This window comes from Zingiber officinale, chromosome 5B (assembly GCF_018446385.1).
Source record: "Zingiber officinale cultivar Zhangliang chromosome 5B, Zo_v1.1, whole genome shotgun sequence".
Lineage (NCBI taxonomy): Eukaryota > Viridiplantae > Streptophyta > Magnoliopsida > Zingiberales > Zingiberaceae > Zingiber > Zingiber officinale.
Window position 1 is genome coordinate 76,483,084 of NC_055995.1, and position 18,667 is coordinate 76,501,750.

The 18,667-nt window shown below is 46.7% G+C and overlaps 2 protein-coding genes across 2 annotated transcripts; one reads left to right on the top strand and one right to left on the bottom strand.

Annotated features, from left to right (window-relative positions):
* The first annotated feature begins 5,250 nt into the window (after positions 1-5,250).
* LOC121987502 (polyadenylate-binding protein 3-like) lies at positions 5,251-8,357 on the top strand. The gene is made up of 6 exons (XM_042541265.1): positions 5,251-5,370; positions 5,447-5,555; positions 6,146-6,216; positions 7,487-7,678; positions 7,783-7,910; positions 7,999-8,357. Exons 1-6 carry the CDS (start codon positions 5,269-5,271, stop codon positions 8,045-8,047), a joined length of 651 nt encoding a protein of 216 aa, XP_042397199.1. The 5' UTR covers positions 5,251-5,268; the 3' UTR covers positions 8,048-8,357.
* Positions 8,358-9,301: 944 nt separating this feature from the next.
* On the bottom strand, positions 9,302-11,202 carry LOC121984579 (cyclin-D4-1-like). Its single transcript, XM_042537578.1, has 6 exons — positions 10,578-11,202; positions 10,418-10,504; positions 10,241-10,339; positions 9,960-10,161; positions 9,751-9,872; positions 9,302-9,673 (listed from the first exon to the last, which is right to left on the bottom strand). The coding sequence occupies exons 1-6, from the start codon at positions 10,872-10,874 to the stop codon at positions 9,476-9,478; spliced, it is 1,005 nt and encodes a 334-aa protein (XP_042393512.1). The 5' UTR covers positions 10,875-11,202; the 3' UTR covers positions 9,302-9,475.
* Between the last annotated feature and the right edge of the window lie 7,465 nt (positions 11,203-18,667).

Genomic DNA, 18,667 nt, shown 5'->3' on the forward strand with positions numbered 1-18,667 from the left:
CGAACCAAGGGACGCTGGGCACGCGGCGCTCTCCTAGTCAATGGCGTAGGCCTCCAAAGCTCCGACGAACCTGCACAGAAGTCGGGCCGGGAAGGGGTTCCCCGCGGCGACCCTCCGACGCTCAAGTCAGGCAAGCGGACAGCAAAGAAGTGGCTCCCAATATCAGAGAAGGCGTACCTCCGGCGAAGTGTGAGGACCCTTATATAGGGCTACGGGAGCTTGGTGCATACAAACCGAGGTGCACACGTGTCCTATACCATACCGCAGCATGGGCTTTTCAGAAGAGCATGTCTAACGCCATACTGTTACAGTCTGAGCGTCTCTTTGATGGGACAGCCGAATCCTTTGTCGTACGATACGGAGTATGGCCTAGTCCTCGAACATGCCTATTGTCAGCAACAGGAGTTACTAAGATGACGTCCCTACTGTCCCATGTCTTTTGACTTCCTCTTCCCGGATCAACCATCAAGCCGCTCAGCCAGAACATTCGCCTTTCATCTGGCGTAGGTGTTCGCCCATCCGGGAAGGTTCAGGGTCGTCGCGTGCTTGGCTCTCATAGCCTGACATCCTGGCCGAACGGGCAAACTGCTCAGCATGCTTCCGTTCGGCCGTTCGGCTCGGCATGCTTCCGTTCGGCTCGGCATGCTTCCGTTCGGCCCGGCATGCTTCCGTTCGGCTCAGCATGCTTCCGTTCGGCTCGGCATGCTTCCGTTCGGCTCGGCATGCTTCCGTTCGGCCCGGCATGCTTCCATTCGGCTCAGCATGCTTCCGTTCGGCCGTTCGGCTCAGCATGCTTCCGTTCGGCCCGGCATCCTTCCGTTCGGCCCGGCATCCTTCCGTTCGGCCGTTCGGCTCAGCATGCTTCCGTTCGGCTCAGCATGCTTCCGTTCGGCTCGGCATGCTTCTGTTCGGCTCAGCATGCTTCCGTTCGGCTCAGCCGGCCCGGCATGCTTCCGTTCGGCTCAGCATGCTTCTGTTCGGCGCGAACTTGGGGTTGAACTTCACGTGCCTTTGACCCTCCGCCCATGAGGGTCCCCCGTCCTTACCACCGGATCACATGCCTCCCCTTCAAGTCTAGTCGAAGGAGGCGCATAGTCCGACTGACTGGACGCCCGTAGTGCCTAGCGGCGCATCCAAGAAATCATCCTCCGCTTCTCCTCGTTAATCACCACTCATCCCACCTCTCTTGCGTTTTGCAAGGGATTTCTACAAGTGTTTTGAATATCTGGTCCGCTCGGGTCTTCTTCCGGGCGGAGGGTTTATAGTCGCCGGCGCGACTCGATTTTTAACGTCGGAGCTCGACGATCTTCCGCTCGGAGGGTTTATAGACGCCGGCTCGTCTCTCGATTTTTAACGTCGGAGCTCGACGGTCTTCCGCTCGGCAGTTTATAGACGCCGGCTCGTCTCTCGATATTTAACGTCGGAGCTCGACGGTCTTCCGCTCGGCAGTTTATAGACGCCGGCTCGTCTCTCGATATTTAACGTCGGAGCTCGACGGTCTTCCGCTCGGACGGTTTGTAGCCGCTCTCTCGATATTTAACGCCGGAGCTCGGCGGTCTTCCGCCGGCTTTATAGACGCCGGCTCGTCTCGATATTTAACGTCGGAGCTCGGCGGTCTTCCGCTCGGCCTTTTATACGTCTCTCGATATTTAACGCCGGCTCAGTCCGCTCGGATGTCTCTCGATATTTAACGCCGGAGCTCGGCGGTCTTCCGCTCGGTTTATAGACGCCGGCTCGTCTCGATATTTAACGCCGGGCTCGGCGGTCTTCCGCCGGGCGTTTATAGACGCCGCTCGTCTCGATATTTAACGTCGGAGCTCGACGGTCTTCCGCTCGGCCTTTTATAGACGCCGGCTCGTCTCTCGATATTTAACGTCGGAGCTCGACGGTCTTCCGCTCGGCCTTTTATAGACGTCGGCTCGTCTCTCGATATTTAACGTCGGAGCTCGACGGTCTTCCGCTCGGCCTTTTATAGACGCCGGCTCGTCTCTCGATATTTAACGTCGGAGCTCGACGGTCTTCCGCTCGGCAGTTTATAGACGCCGGCTCGTCTCTAGATATTTAACGTCGGAGCTCGACGGTCTTCCGCTCGGACGTTTATAGACGCCGGCTCGTCTCTCGATATTTAACGTCGGAGCTCGACGGTCTTCCGCTCGGACGTTTATAGACGCCGGCTCGTCTCTCGATATTTAACGTCGGAGCTCGACGGTCTTCCGCTCGGTAGTTTATAGACGCCGGCTCGTCTCTCGATATTTAACGTCGGAGCTCGACGGTCTTCCGCTCGGACGTTTATAGACGCCGGCTCGTCTCTCGATATTTAACGTCGGAGCTCGACGGTCTTCCGCTCGGACGTTTATAGACGCCGGCTCGTCTCTCGATATTTAACGTCGGAGCTCGACGGTCTTCCGCTCGGCCGTTTATAGACGCCGGCTCGTCTCTCGATATTTAACGTCGGAGCTCGACGGTCTTCCGCTCGGACGTTTATAGACGCCGGCTCGTCTCTCGATATTTAACGTCGGAGCTCGACGGTCTTCCGCTCGGACGTTTATAGACGCCGGCTCGTCTCTCGATATTTAACGTCGGAGCTCGACGGTCTTCCGCTCGGCCTTTTATAGACGCCGGCTCGTCTCTCGATATTTAACGTCGGAGCTCGACGGTCTTCCGCTCGGACGTTTATAGACGCCGGCTCGTCTCTCGATATTTAACGTCGGAGCTCGACGGCCTTTTTAGGCTAACTTCAATACAGCCGCTCGGCCCACACACTTGCCATCCTTAATTCATTTCTGCTTCCTGCATTACAAGAACATAGGCGACCAAAACATATATAAAATTGCATCAGCGCACCTCTCATCCAGCTCGGTACGGCTGGAGATGTTTTGCGCTTCATGGTTGATCCAAGTCCCAATCCATCTTCATCCGCTCGGCGGTGCTCCCCCTTGAATGCCGGTTGGATCATTGTCTCAGGGGAGGCATCCGCTCGGCCACCTGATGCTAACGTTGTTTGTTGCTTTAGCCGCTCGGCTTGCGCATTCTCTCTCTGTTGCTCCACGAGCTTAGCTGCTCTTGCCTTGATTAGAGCGTCGAGTTCCTTCGTGGAGAGCATCACCGTGGGCGGTCGTCCAGCCTCGTCCATTGCTTCCGCTCGGATGCAGGTGCGTTCCCACAGACGGCGCCAAATTGATCCTGTCCGAATCGCCGAACCAAGGGACGCTGGGCACGCGGCGCTCTCCTAGTCAATGGCGTAGGCCTCCAAAGCTCCGACGAACCTGCACAGAAGTCGGGCCGGGAAGGGGTTCCCCGCGGCGACCCTCCGACGCTCAAGTCAGGCAAGCGGACAGCAAAGAAGTGGCTCCCAATATCAGAGAAGGCGTACCTCCGGCGAAGTGTGAGGACCCTTATATAGGGCTACGGGAGCTTGGTGCATACAAACCGAGGTGCACACGTGTCCTATACCATACCGCAGCATGGGCTTTTCAGAAGAGCATGTCTAACGCCATACTGTTACAGTCTGAGCGTCTCTTTGATGGGACAGCCGAATCCTTTGTCGTACGATACGGAGTATGGCCTAGTCCTCGAACATGCCTATTGTCAGCAACAGGAGTTACTAAGATGACGTCCCTACTGTCCCATGTCTTTTGACTTCCTCTTCCCGGACCAACCATCAAGCCGCTCAGCCAGAACATTCGCCTTTCATCTGGCGTAGGTGTTCGCCCATCCGGGAAGGTTCAGGGTCGTCGCGTGCTTGGCTCTCATAGCCTGACATCCTGGCCGAGCGGGCAAACTGCTCAGCATGCTTCCGTTCGGCCGTTCGGCTCAGCATGCTTCCGTTCGGCTCGGCATGCTTCCGTCCGGCTCGGCATGCTTCCGTCCGGCTCGGCATGCTTCCGTTCGGCTCAGCATGCTTCCGTTCGGCTCAGCAAGCTTCCATTCGGCTCGGCATGCTTCCGTTCGGCTCGGCATGCTTCTGTTCGGCCCGGCATGCTTCCATTCGGCTCGGCATGCTTCCGTTCGGCTCGGCATGCTTCTGTTCGGCCCGGCATGCTTCCGTTCGGCTCAGCCGGCCCGGCATGCTTCCGTTCGGCTCAGCATGCTTCTGTTCGGCGCGAACTTGGGGTTGAACTTCACGTGCCTTTGACCCTCCGCCCATGAGGGTCCCCCGTCCTTACCACCGGATCAGTTTATCTTTAGTGGGTTGCCTATTTGACTTAAATCATAAAAAAAGGGAGCGATTTGTTAAATTATAAACGCTCTTTAATTTTGCCCTTACATTTTTTGTGCCACCAGAAAAGTATCTTATTTGAAAAAAAAATATTTAAAGGATGCTCTAGCCTATTTTTAATTCAATTTTTTCAAAAATATTATTATAGTAATTTTATTTAAAAGTACTATAATTAGTATCAAATATAGTTAGATTAGCTAACATAATATAAAATATAACAATTTTAAATAAAGTTAACAATTTGATCAATTTCACTAAAATTATTTGTAGTATCTTTGGTCATCAAAAATACGACAAGATCAATCATTTTTAAATTTTGACGAAAATTACTATAATAATATTTGATTACAAGTATTTTTAAGATAAAAAATGACGAGGTACTATTTTAATACTTGAATAAGAATATTTTTAAAATAGGAAAAAGATGAAATATATTTTCAACGTAGGATGCCCAAGCAACATATTTTTCATTTTTGCCCAAATTACATAAATGGAAAAAAAAAATTAGTGGCTTCCTACTACTTGGCAAATTATGAAATTGTTTGGGCCATAATGTAATTCGTCTCGCATCTGTATGAAAATTATCCTTTAGAAAGTTTTACTTCAACAAAATATCCTTTTAATTCTGAACATCTACAAATAGATTTAATATTTATGTATTTTTTTGTTATTTTAATTTTGAATTATAATATCATATTAAATATACTATGCACATAAATGAGATGCAAAGACTTTGTTCACATGAATAAATAAATGGTATAAAATGAACATATTTGTTTATAAATTTATCGAAAATTGATACTGAGCAGAGTTTGCATCGCATAACTGTTTTAATTTATATATATATTTTTTGGAAATTTTAAATTAATTATAAAATCTTGAAAAATTCGCATATTTTTTAAAACGATTTTATCGTAACCGTACAGAACTGGGCCCATAGAATATGTATGCGGATAGAGGACGGCATCCTATAAATAGCTTCCCAAACCCGGGTTGGGGGAGCATCATCAACGCCCCGATTACCTCTCCGATTGGCGCGAGTGACGGCGATGGACGACCACGAGCGCGAGGTGTACGGCAGCGAGATTCCTGACGAGGTCGATATGGACGCCGACGTCGACATGTCCCGCTACGAGGAGGGCGCCGCCAAGGTAGTCGTCTCTGGCACTACCCCTTCCCTTGAGATTCCATCGAACCCTAAGCGTACTCCTATAAATTCTGTATCAGTCGCAAGAAATGGAAGAGATGAGGAGGCGGCTGAAGGAGATAGAGGAGGAGGCGGCCGCTCTCCGCGAGATGCATGCCAAAGTCGAGAAGGAGATGGGTGCAGTCCAAGGTCCGGTCTCGTACTCCTCTTTGCTATCTTTCCTTGATTAGGTTGTTTGATGTGCGAAAATCCTTGTTTAGAACTGCATAGAGGAATAAGTTTGATCCCAAATAGCTGGGACAAATACTGCTTTTCGATGATAATAATGGTGATGTCCAAATATATAGGTTTTAGTTATCAAATGGTTGATGGACGTCACAATGTTTCCTTCTTAAATTTGTTGAAGCATGTTTGCAATATCATGTCAGATCATGTTCTCAATATGAAATTTCCATCATGCCGACGCTAAATAATGGACAGGAGGCAAATCATAGTAGCAATGGCGATTGCCCTGCTGGGGCCTCTGATTTGGGACTCAAGTTCCATGTGTTAAACCTCTTTATACTAGTGCTCGTACCCGTGATTCACTTTCTACTTGATATATCTCAACATTGTATCTTTCTAGTATAGCATGGCAGTAAGGAATTATTTATATTGCATTTTGGTTTTTTTGGTTGGTTAAATGATGTAGTCCATTTTTTCTTTCTAGGTCTAAGATTTTGTTTCTGTTTCTTTTTTTTCCGAAAAGTCTTGGACCAATTGTCTTTTGCATTATATAGAGCCTAGTGGACCTGCAACAAATCAATCAAGCAAAGAAGAGGCTGATTCCCGCTCGATATTTGTTGGCAATGTGAGTTTTTCAACTCTATTTGTTATATGATTGTGTTTGTGCTTTTAGTTCTCGGTTGTCTAATTGTTTCTACTGGTTTACTGTGGGCATCACATGATTTTTGCATATATTTTGATATTGTTGTCTTCTATATCTTGGATTGTTTCTTAGTGGACCCTTGAGCCTTATTTATCCATAATTCTATGGACTAATCAAATTAATTAAATTCACAATGTTTATTTTTCAAGTTATTGAATATTTTTCCTATATCTACAAATGCTGTCTTAGGGACCTCTATTTAGATTCACTACTTCAAACTGTAATGATGTTGCTGTGGATGTTAGATTCTGATATTATTTGGCATATTAATGCTTTGATTTACCTTCCCTCTTTTTCTTTTTTGGTGCCGTATTACTTAAATGTGGTACATGCAAAGAGCGCCTACTATAATGTTCAAGTTCTCAAAACTGTGTTTGTGCTCATTAGAAGTTTGATAATTTGTAGTAACATTGTTATGGTTTGGCTGAATTTAAGTGGTTCAAAGATTAAAATTTGGTAAAGTTGTTGCCCATTAGAAGGGGAGCCTTGGCGTAACGGTAAAGTTGTTGCCATGTGACCAAAAGGTCACGAGTTCGAATCTTGAAAACAATCTCTTGCAAAAAGCAGGGTAAGGCTGTGTACAATGGATCCTTCCTTGAAACCCCACATGGCGGGAGCTTTGTGCACCGGACTACCCTTTTAAAGATTAAAATTTGATATTATTGTCCTTGTACCAGACATCTTCAATTTGTCTTTATAGTAGATCCATACAAAAGTTATGTCCTATAAGATTGTACAGAATAACATTGAACTCCAGTTACCGTTAGCTTGTACTTGAAAAAATTACCAAAGAAAAAAAAAGGAAAAAGATTATTTAAAACAAAGAATTATTTGAAATATATATATATATATATATATATTTTTTTTTTTTTTTTTTTTGATGATGCCAAAGTTACTGAGGATTCTCGACTTGCACCTTATTAGAATTTTGTAGTATATAGTCTATGCTAAGTTATCTTTTTTGTTTGATACTTGCCGAATTGGATAGGGTTGTTGTCTTCTATTAGAGTATTTTGGTTTCTTATTCTTAGCATCAACAGTCACACTGTAACTATTTGTCAATGATTGTTATGTTTTATACATATAGAATTCTTCTGAAACTTCTAACAGCAAGTGATTTAGTAGCAACATCTTGAGTTGGGAAAGCCACTGCTAGATTGATACTCATGTTGATATTTCTATTGAACTGTAGGTTGATTATGCCTGCACCCCTGAAGAGGTTCAACAGCATTTTCAATCGTGTGGTACTGTTAACAGAGTCACCATTCTCACTGACAAAAACGGTCAGCCAAAGGGTTTTGCTTATGTCGAATTCTTGGAAGTTGAGGCAGTCCAAGAAGCCTTTCGGTTGCATGAGTCTGAGCTTCATGGTCGTCCGATCAAGGTTTGTCTGTTTAATCTTAAGTATTTTTCTTACCAGCACACTTGCAAATCCTTATTAACAGCAACGTTGGTTTTTCTAACAACAAGATGAATGCTTTGTTTTAGGTTGCCGCCAAACGAACCAACGTTCCAGGGCTGAAGCAGTTCCGTCCTCCGCGACATAATCCCTACCCGATGTATCCATATATCAGGCCTCACATGCCACCTTACTCTGCCTCCCCTTATGGTTATGGGTTAGTACCCCCATTCTTTTCCCACTAACCGTAGATTCATTCAGTTTAGGTTCTGAAAGGTGATGACATGCTCTTTGATCTGATGCAGGAGGTTTCCCCGATACAGAAGGCCAATGCGCTATAGGCCTTATTTCTAACTACTAGATTGTTCGCTTCTTTTGGCATACTGAATGTTCATCCCTTGCCAGCCAGTTCACTTACCTGCTTACACTTTATGTTACTTTGATTGCCCCAGGCTTGGCATAGATAGTAAATACATGATATATGCATGATAGTTTGTCTATAGTGGATAGGGTTCAAGTCCCAAGAAATGCATCGTTTGAATTCGTCCCGCCATTCACTTAATGCTCCTTATGAACCTCCTTCCATTGACATGGGGCCATCGTGTGAGGGCCGCAGCAGTTCCACATCTTTATGTTACTTTGATTATGGATTAGATCTACTATGATGATTTCTCTTACATGTTGATGCTTGACAAAATTGTATAACGATCTACTTCTTGTAATCTGATTTAGCTAATGTATTTGGTGATGGCGTAAATTATAACGATCTACTTGTAATCTGATTTACCCCCCACGAGTTTGGCTAGTCCAATCAGTCGAGCCCTCCCTATTGTATCATCACTCTTTCAGTCACTTCTCTTGCTATGGCTCGAGCTATCCACCCCTAACGGTTGAGTCCTTGTACAGATTATGTTTAAGAACAATAAAATATATAAAAAATTCAGCAACTAATCCAACAAAATAACAAACAAAAAAAAACTTCATATCTTATTCTTTCAGATAGCAAGACCTCACTGTCATAAACCTGCTAAAGTTCAGTCCAGTGGAGGACAAAGAGGATGAACAGAGCACTCCAGTTCTTGATAGAAATGCTTACAGCAAGCTGCAGGGACTCCTTCAAAACGTAGAAAGTTCAAAGGCAGGCTCAATTGTTTAAGCTCTGCCTCTTGTTCATGTTATTCAACAGTGCCATTAATCTTAAATTCAGATATGGTAACAATTCACAAGGTCTCATCTCTGACAATTACTTGCACAGTTATGAATTCCTTTCTAGTTAAATCCTTGTGCCAAAGCTCTCTATTTCCATGGCAGTAGAGACAAGGAAATCATATAAGAAACACAAACCTCCTACCACATGACAAGTCTATTTGGTCCCATGGCATATAACACAAGAAAGGGCCCCTTTTTTTTCCCAGTTATCAATAAAGTCATTTCTCTTTGGTCCCTTTCATGCTCTTCCAAAGTGCCAAATTTTCTCTTTCATGTCTGAAAAGGCTCTTGTTCCACTCATACAAATAGCCAAAGGAATAGACTCGCTGTTACAGTATTGGTTTAGCACAGGGGACACATGCCATACAAAGATCTGCAAGCAAAGGAACATTGCAGTGGTGTGGAGCCATCAATCATAATATTTAAACTCCTTTTGAGTTTTCTGAAGTCACCTAAAATATGCTAAGCATTCATGTAAGACAAGGCATATTCAAATTGATCTCAGAAAACTCATCAAATTGTTGAACACTAGAAAGTAAAATGCTCAACTAAACTTGCCAATCTCTCTCTCTCTCATGAACCAGATGGGTTATTTGGTTTACTCTTTTTTGCAGTTGGTGAGGAATGATGACAGATTGCATGTGACCTTACTGCTGTATCATCACTCTTATAGCTCACTGGAGAAATTGCTGCACTATTGTTCTTATGTGGCCTGTGTTGCAACAATGCCATTTCTTGGACCATCAATTCCTGACACCTCAAGACTCTCTCCTAAATCCATACCTCAAACGAGTTTACAAGTAGCAAGGATTTAAGTAAGGAAAAAAAAACAGATGAATAAAGCTCACCTTATCTACATACTCACAAGAAGCTAAAGCCTTGTCAGTATCTAGAACTTGAGTCTGTTTCATGGCTGATAGAGCCACTGCTGCAGCAATCTCAGAAGGCTTGAACTCTACAAACCCAACCCCTGCAATTTATGCAATGATAACATTCTCGTTAGACTAGTCTTTCATTCTACAGGTCCAAAGAATTTCTGCTACTACAAATCACAGACCTCTAACGGTGCTCGAGATGAGGTTCACACACAGAGAAATCAATGACCTATCTGGTGAATTTCCATCATTGAATTGGTGTAAAAAGAAATCTATGAATGAGAAGGGTGTAACTGATTGCATCCTCCACTTGAGGGTTGTAAGCACTAGAAGCTCCATTCTCTGTATTGTCCTGCCTTCAAATATGTACTGTTCCTCACCTATCTGTGTCCAGCAAGAATAAATGCCAGGGCAGAAATGAAAGATCATCACGCAAATGAAATTTTTGTTTGAGAATGTTAACCTGTAGATCTAGAGACAAAGGAAGTTCAGTTTCCTCAACCTTGGCAGCAATGGATAAGCAGGTAACTGATAGCAATTGTGTCATCCAGGCCTTACCTTGCTGAAACCGATGCATTAGATGAACAAACAAACAGATACAAAATCACTTTAAAGGAAAATAATTGTAACTTGTTCTTACTGGGAGTTCATGGCAGGAGAGAAATCGATCCAAGTAATTTACAGATAAATAGGCACTCAGAGGTCCAAAATTGTAATGTGCATGTAGCTGTTAATTCAGGAGCAAAACATCAAACAATTACGACGCAGAAGATTGAAGTGATAGGAAAATGAAAAAGTACCTTCTGAATCAAGTCAATAGCGTCACTTCTCACAGCCATATCTGATTGCTTCCTGAGCAACCTCTTCGCGTAGCCCTCCTGTGGAAGATGCCGCGACTCCCTCTCGATCAGCAAGGCGACGCAATCTTCCGACAGCAATGCGAAATCCAGCAACGAGCTCTTTCCTTGGAAAAAAGGGCAAAGATTGCGCCTTTCGTCTTCCCCATCGAGGTCCAGCTCTTCATCAAACCCTAGGGCGATGTCTCCGTCCTCAGGGCAGAGGAGGACGGAGGAAGCAAGTCCGCAACTGACGCCCATCGGTAGATAAAGAGAGAACAATGCCAAAAGGAAGGGAGGCGAGAAATTGACAACGAGGCTAAAGCAATGGAAATGGGAAGAAGATAGGTGAGATTTATAGCAGCTTGGCAGAAGTGAATGATGAAACCATAATAAGGATTGAAAATGGAGATCGGAGCTTGATTTGGCTATCAATAGACGGCGTGGTGGGATAAAGGCGTGATTTTGAGAAGTGGTGTTCTTGATTGCAGGTCTTTATTGCAGTGGGAAATAGCCATGGGAGCGCCTTCAATGAGCTTGACAGGGTAAAGAAAGTGGGGGCAGGCGCTCCTTCGTATTTGAGACATTTCATGCACTTCTTCAATGCATTAGACCACAAAACAAAAAGAATAAAATTTATAAAAAAAAATTATGGATTTAAAAGAAAAAAAAAAGGAAAAAAAAAATATTTTAGAGATAAAAAACATATTGAAATATTATTTTAATATTTTTTATATACGAAAATAATAAAAAGATTTTTTTTTTTCAAAAATTAAAAGAATGTATGTGATGCGGTGATGAGAGGCCCCACCCCGCGGAGGATAGCGGTCACGATGTAGGTCAAAGTCAAGGCGATCAATGTACAAATAGCATTGGCCTATCGGCCGAGCAAGCCTGACCGGGGAGAGAAGGTCCTGGTCCGATCCCGCTTTCGATATGGGGAGGTGTCAAATGATCGACGCTCAATGAAGTATTGAACGTCGAACGGAGGAGGAGATGGCATGTTGAAGCTGGGCCGAGCGGCTACCCCGCTCGGCCAAGTCACAGAAATCGACAGGCAAAGTAGAATTTTGGCTGAGCAGACGCGACACAAACACAGTGGAGTTCCAACTGAGCGGACGGGGCACAGGAACAGCGAAGGTACGCGCGTGTTCACCTTGGCCTGTTAAGGTACTGTGTCAGGAATACTTTACTGACAAGTCTTTTTAGGAAAAACTTTAGAAAGCATGCTCACCTTGGGGAGCGTGCACGCGCGCTACAGGAGATCTATATAAAGGGGGGTCCAAGCATCGGCGGAGGTATGCAATACACGATAGACACTATTCTCGTTACTATTCATTCTTGTTACTCTGCCTTCTACTTCATCACCGGTGACTGACTTGAGTGTCGGAGGACCAACGTCGGAGACCCCTTCCCTGGCTCAGCACTAACGTAATCTGTGTTGCAGGTCAGAGCGGAATCTACAGGCGGTCAATGGGAGCATCACATCTCCAGCTTTCCATCTCATCGACTTTCGAATATGATCATATTTGGTGTCGTCTGTGGGAACTTAACCTGCATCCGAGTTGGGAAGATGGAGGACGCTAGACGACTCACCACCGTGACGCTCACCAAAGAACTCGACATGCTCGTGCAAGCCCAAGCAACAAAGATGTTCGAGCAGCAGCAACAACAGGCACTAGCCGATCGACTAGTACAACAGTCGACGATGTCGCCAACAGGAGGGCGAGCAGGATTGGAAAATCGACCGGAACCAGTTTCCATATGGGGGTAGAATAGAGGTCGGACCAGCACACAGGAAGCGTCACTCGCGCCCATCTCATTTCATTGCGCCTTGTTTCAAACTCCCTTAGAAATAGCTCAGGCGAACCAAGAAAAAGGGTCATCTTTGGATGACGCTCCCGTTGAGGATGCACGAAAAGGAAATGCGCCTAGAAGTCACGTTTCGCCCAAGCGGATCAATCTGCAGTTCTCTCAGACAATCTTGTGTGACCCTCTACCCAGGCACTATACCCCACTGGCTATCGGGTGCAGTACTACAATGAAGGAAACGTCAAACGGAGACTCATGGAGCTCGACTTAGTGGACGAAACGTGGGCTAAAGCAGTTGTTCAGCTAACAGTGTACCAGAGGGTGATCCCGAGTTCCTTCCAGGTCGACGATCTCGTGTGGAAAAAGGTGAAGTCGGTCGATGATGTCACCAAGCTCGAAGCCCCATGGGTGGGACCTTTCAAGGTCGTACAAAAGCTTCGCTCAGGCGCCTACTACTTGGAAGATGAGGGCAGCTCGAGCGGCCGTGAAGCGCAAATCATCTCCAACCCTACAGGGCGAGATGAGAGGTGCGCGAGTGAATACATGTATTTTTGTATGTTTCTTGAACGCAGGGCAAATATGAATAAAAGTGAAGAATGTCACTCTTGAGATGCGTCTTCATCAACGGTCGAGCGGCGACTTTAAACCCTGATCTACATCAAGGGTCGAGCGGCGACTTTAAACCCTTGTCTTCCCCAACGGTCAAGCGGCAACCTTAAACCCTCATCTTCCCCAACGATCGAGCGACAACCTTAAACTCTCGTTTTCCCCAATGGTCGAGCAACGACTTTAAACCCTGGTCTACATCAACGGTCGAGCGATAACCTTAAACCCTGGTCTGCATCAACGATCGAGCGGTGACATTAAACCCTAGTCTTTCCCAACGGTCGAGCGGCGACCTTAAACCCTCGTCTTCCCTAACGGTTGAGCAGTGACTTTAAACCCTCATCTTCCCTAACAGTCGAGCGACGACCTTAAACCCTGGTCTACATCAACGGTCGAGCGGCGACTTTAAACCCTGGTCTACATCAACGGTCGAACAATGACCTTAAACCCAAGTCTTGCCTAGTCTTCATCAATGGTCGAGCGGCTACCTTAAACCCTAGTCTTCTCCTAGTCTACATCAACGGTCGAGCGGTGACCTTAAAACCTAGTCTTCGCCAATAGTCGAGCGACGACCTTAAACCCTCGTCTTGGTAAGTGGTCAAGCAACGATCTTATAACTCAAGAATGATGAACGGGCGACCACGAAATATGGTGACCGTTCGAAACCATTCGTCAAAGTACTTCGTGACCAAGCGAAAAGTCGCAGAGTTGTAATGAGCAACTCTAAAAATAAAACGGATCGATCGGCTGGATAGACTAGTCGTTGCCATTGGAGGAGTCACGAGGTCATGAGTTTATGCAAAGTTCAAGAGATGAGTTGAAAAAACAAATAATAGAAGGAGATAAAGCTTAGCCGAACGGGCCAACATTCATTGAAACTTCAAAATTTTACAAAAGAGAAACTCTCAACCTTACTCAAAGTAATCTAAGGCATCATCAGGCAGCGATTCGGTCAGTTTGTCCCAACTGATGACCTTACTTGTCAGACCAGCAGGGAGGTAACTGTCTTCCCTAAGCTGGGTGTGCGTCCCATCAATTGCAAGATCAAACAGGCGAAGAGCCCGATCGACGACCTTGTCATTGAAAGCATCTGAGCGGATGTAGTTCCTCTTCATAGCCTCAAATTAGCTAGGCTCGACATCTTGATAAGTTTTCAAGGCCGCTCTGGAGGCCTCCAGCTCGTCCTTCGCGGTGGCCAGCTCATTATTTTTTATGGAGAGTTGGCCTCGAAGGTCAGTTTCTTCAACCGACCGGCTCTTCCGTTCGACAACCAAGAAGTCTTCGGCTTCTTTGAGTTTCTTAGCGAGGGCCCGAGCCTCTTTATTTTGGTCTTCAATTGCCTGGAGTTTCCTTGCATTGGCTGATTCAATCTTGGCGTCAAAAGTGGTGACCTGCTTATTAAGCCGGGCCAGCAGAGTGGCCTGCTCTGTGCTTTTTCCTCGCTCAGCCTTGAGCAGCGCGGGGCCCTTCGCCAGATCGGCCTTCAACTTCGTCACCTCAGCATTTGTCTGCTCTTGAGTGGCGGAGAATTGGCCGCTCGACGCCTTCAGTTTCCTGACTTGCTCCTCTAAAAAGGCGAGCCTCTAGCACATGGTCAGACTTTCTACCCAATACTGTGAATAACCAGGAAAACGTAAGCGCCGAGCGAAGATAAATTACGAAAAATAGAAACACAACACTTACCCCAGTCGACATCTGGGTATGACTGTCCACGAGCGCCCCTGGAGGCATCATCGTTGCATGGGCTCGGGCGTTAGCCCAGATCTGTGGGAGCGACCCCTGATAATTATTTGGTGCTCGAGGGCTCGGGATTCAGCGCTATCGACTCGCTCCATTCTTCAGTCGACAGACGGAGAACCGCCGTTATATGACGCTAGCCGCTCGGGGCTGACTGGGCCGATGTCGCTCATCCGGACGGTCGATATGAGGATGCCGGACGGATGCCCGATTTCTTGACCTTCAATGGTGGGGGCATGAAGGTCACTGGAGGCGCGTAGACAGTCCCTTGCGGCAGATCGAATAATGATGGTGTCCGACCAGATGATGTGGGCACAGCAGTCTCTTGAACTGGTGCGGGGGTCAACGTTTTAACCCGTTCGGCAGATCACACCACCGAGGATGCGGAGCGTGATGAAGGCTCCGTCCGGCGCCTCTTACGCATGATCAGCGACTCCCCTGAGGAGGTCGAGCCTGACACTCCCTCAACTTGAAAGACAGGATGTCGTTCAGAGGGGAATGGTGATCTGCCAGTCGCTCTACCACTCACCAAGACTGGAGCTGCTTCGCTCTCGTCTTGTGGGTCTTCTTGAGAGTCGACCGACTGCAGATTGCGGCTCTCTAACTCCTCCACAGTGCTGAATTGATCGCGGCATCTGCAAGTTTAGCCTTGCCAGCTAGACGCGCACGTAGCATGACTTCGGCTACAAAAGAGGAAGAAAAATCAGTTAGAATCAAAGGAGTGAAGAAGTTGCATACCTAGGCTGGACGGAAGCCGGGTGCAGATCGGACCCAGGCCGAAAATGTAGAGGACACCCTCCAACAACAACTTGTGGATGTCATACTTCTGACCGACTAACATTGAAGCTACGTTGAGGTAGTTTGATCGGCTCTTGTACTGTTTCAAGGGAGGCTGACTCGCCACTTCGAGCTGCTAGTGGGTCGGGAAGTCTGACCACTTGGGAAGACGTACAAAAAAGAAGTATTCCCTCCAATGCTTGTTGGAAGTCAACATTTTGCCAAAGAAAACTAAGCTCACTCGGGCTTGGAAAAAAAAAAGTTCCCGACTTGGATAATTTCGGATAATAAAAATAGTGAAAAATCTGAGTGAGAGGAATGTCGTGCAGGTGGAACAAAATAACTACCTTGCACAGCAACCGAAAGGAGTTCGACACTAATTGATGAAGGGAGATGCAAAAGTATTTAAAGACGGTGAGAAAGAAGGAATGAATAGGAAACCACAAACCGATGATAAACTGATCCCTAAAGAAGGTAAGATAGTCGGACGGCAGAGAGTTTGGCCGACTGAAAGGAGAAGGAAGAATAATTTTGTATCCAGAAGGAAGCTCAAACGCGGCGGTCAGACTCTCAACGTCGGCGGCGTTAAACCTGGACTCAGTAGAGGTGTATCAAAGCCCAAGGACGCCGACAGGCGGTTGTGAGGAACTCGCCATCACAAAAAACACAAAGGCCGTGAAAGGATGCGAGGGAAGACTACTGGAATATCGCTGGAACACAGACAAAGAAACGCTGAAAAACTCGAAGACGAGTGCGATTGGAAGGAAGCTTACTGGAAAAAGGTCGGAGGAGGAGTAGGAAAGGAGAAACTATTGGATCGTAACGTTCGATAGGGGGGGAGGGGAGAGGGGGTGAATATCGAATAAAAAATTCGTAGAGTAAGCACAGCGGAAAAGTAAACAAGCCAAAGAGAACACAAGGATTTACTTGGTTCAGAGCCTTTGGCGACTCCTACTCCAAGGCCCGCACACAAGGGTGCTTTCGATAGGTAATCACTAATAATTCGAAAACTTATTACACACTAAGTACAGGAATTATGTAGTAAAAGAAAAATCGGCAGTTATGAAAATAAGACAGGAAAGAGAAAACTTTGTCGGAGATCTTTTCGTAGCGTCGCAGGAGCACAAAAGAGTAAACTCTGAGTTGTTGTTTTGACTCCAGTCTTTACCCTCCTTATATAGGAGGTTCGGGGCGCCTAGAACCTCCAGGGCGCCCTGATTATGACGTAGCCGAGCCAACCAGGACACTCCATGTGGTGAAATGACGTTGAGGATATATTCTGCATTCCGGGCGCCTGAACCTCCGGGCGCCCGGATCCCTTCCAGGCGGCCCGACCACTCTTTTTCAGAAATCCCTTCACCTGCACGAAAGAGTTAGTCCGAGGTAAAATGCAAATAATATAATCATGCAAAACAAAGTGTTAGCACAGTTTAACATTAACAAGCAGAGTATTAGCTAGATTCTGTCTCCTCAAGACCGGAATCTAGTCACGATCTCGACTTAGAGATCCGAAATGGGTCTAAGTCGGATCGACGCCTAATGTTCCCTTCCCAGGAATGCGTCCTCACAGTCACTCTCCTCCAGTGACTTACCTTCACTTACCTGCCAGACGTCCGGTCAGCCCTTCAACCCGTCTGGATTTCGTGTCAGCTACCTGGTCAGCCCGTCGACCTAGCTGAGCTTCCCTGCAATACTGAGTTAGCACAGTATTAACAAAATTCAAGTATAACCTAGGGTTATCTCCTAGGGTTGCCTAGCTTCACTCACTAGGACTTCCATTGTCTGGTTTCACTCACTAGGACTTCCTCCACCTAGCTTCACTCACTAGGGTCTGGCTTCACTCACCAGGACTTCATCCACCTAGCCTCACTCACTAGGGCCTGACTTCACTCACCAGGACTTCCTTTACCTAGCTTCACTCACCGGGACTTCCACCATCTAGTTTCACTCACTAGGACCCGACTTTACTCACCGGGACTTCTATCGCCTAACCTTTGGTTAGGACTTACCTTTGCTAGTTATCTAGTCCTGACTAGACTTCTCTCTCCCAAACATCAAGTCATGTTTGAGTCAACCCTTGGTCATATTATCAAACATCGTAACCCTAGAGGTCAATTGCACCAACAGAAACGGCGCCGGAGCATAGATTGAGTTATCACCGAAAAGCTCAGAGACGAAGATGCGGAGGAGGAGGAGGCGACGCGCATGGGCTTATAAGCCTCGGGGTCAGCCGACCGAAGCCGTCCGATCTAGGTCGTGCAAACCTAGGCAGGCCATTGAATTTGAAGTGCCAAATGTCACATCGCCAGTGGATATCCGCATGTCAAGTTAAGCGTGCGGCGGCAACGGGCAGGGCACGTGGTGCCTCACCACGGACCGACATTTAATGAGGGCAATTAAGGAGACATGGGATCGCACTCAGCTATTATGAGCCGGGATTTGCACGGTCTCCTAGAAATATGGTTGACATAAGCCCTGATCGCGCTCATCCAGAGAAGCCCAAGAAAAGATTTCCAAGTATGGATGTTCATTGTGCCGACCGGCTTAAGGGAGCAGACCTATGGCCGAACGACAGTCTTCAACAGGTCGACCGACGGAGAGTGCTCACATAGCCGACTGTTGGGCCACGTTAGTCCGATCAGAAACCAAGGAGTGTCGAAGCCGATCGGGTGGAAAACTTCATAGACAATTTTGTTCAGTCAGTCGGACTTGCAACCTACTTCGACTAGACTTGAGGGGGAGGCATGTGATGAGATAATGAGGGGCCCCACCCCGTGGAGGATATCGGCCACAGTGGAGGTCAAAGTCAAGGCAGTCAATGCACAGATAGCATTGGTCGGTCGGGCGAGCATGCCCAACCGGGGGGAGAAGGTCCCGGTCCGATCCCGCCTTTGACACGGGAAGGTGTCAAATGATCGACACTCAATGAAGTATTGGACGTTGGACGGAGGAGGAGACAATGTGTTGGAGTCAGGTCGAGCGGCTACCCCGCTTGGCTAACCCGTAGGACTTGACGGGTAGAGTGGAATTTCGACCAAGCGGACGTGACACAAACAATATATTTTTATTAGAATCAACGAAAAATATCCGATTTAGTATCGTCAGCCACTCACTGAATGACC

What these genes read in the sequence shown, in the direction of transcription:
- LOC121984579 (XM_042537578.1), bottom strand. Translation starts at nt 10,874, where the DNA reads ATGGGCGTCAGTTGCGGACTTGCTTCCTCCGTCCTCCTCTGCCCTGAG. An exon ending in CTTTGTCTCTAGATCTACAG is followed by an intron (nt 10,162 to 10,240) that starts GTTAACATTCTC and finishes TGCTGGACACAG; the next exon opens with ATAGGTGAGGAACAGTACAT. An exon ending in CTTGTGAGTATGTAGATAAG is followed by an intron (nt 9,674 to 9,750) that starts GTGAGCTTTATT and finishes GTATGGATTTAG; the next exon opens with GAGAGAGTCTTGAGGTGTCA.
- LOC121987502 (XM_042541265.1), top strand. Translation starts at nt 5,269, where the DNA reads ATGGACGACCACGAGCGCGAGGTGTACGGCAGCGAGATTCCTGACGAG. An exon ending in GCTCGATATTTGTTGGCAAT is followed by an intron (nt 6,217 to 7,486) that starts GTGAGTTTTTCA and finishes ATTGAACTGTAG; the next exon opens with GTTGATTATGCCTGCACCCC. An exon ending in TTCATGGTCGTCCGATCAAG is followed by an intron (nt 7,679 to 7,782) that starts GTTTGTCTGTTT and finishes GCTTTGTTTTAG; the next exon opens with GTTGCCGCCAAACGAACCAA.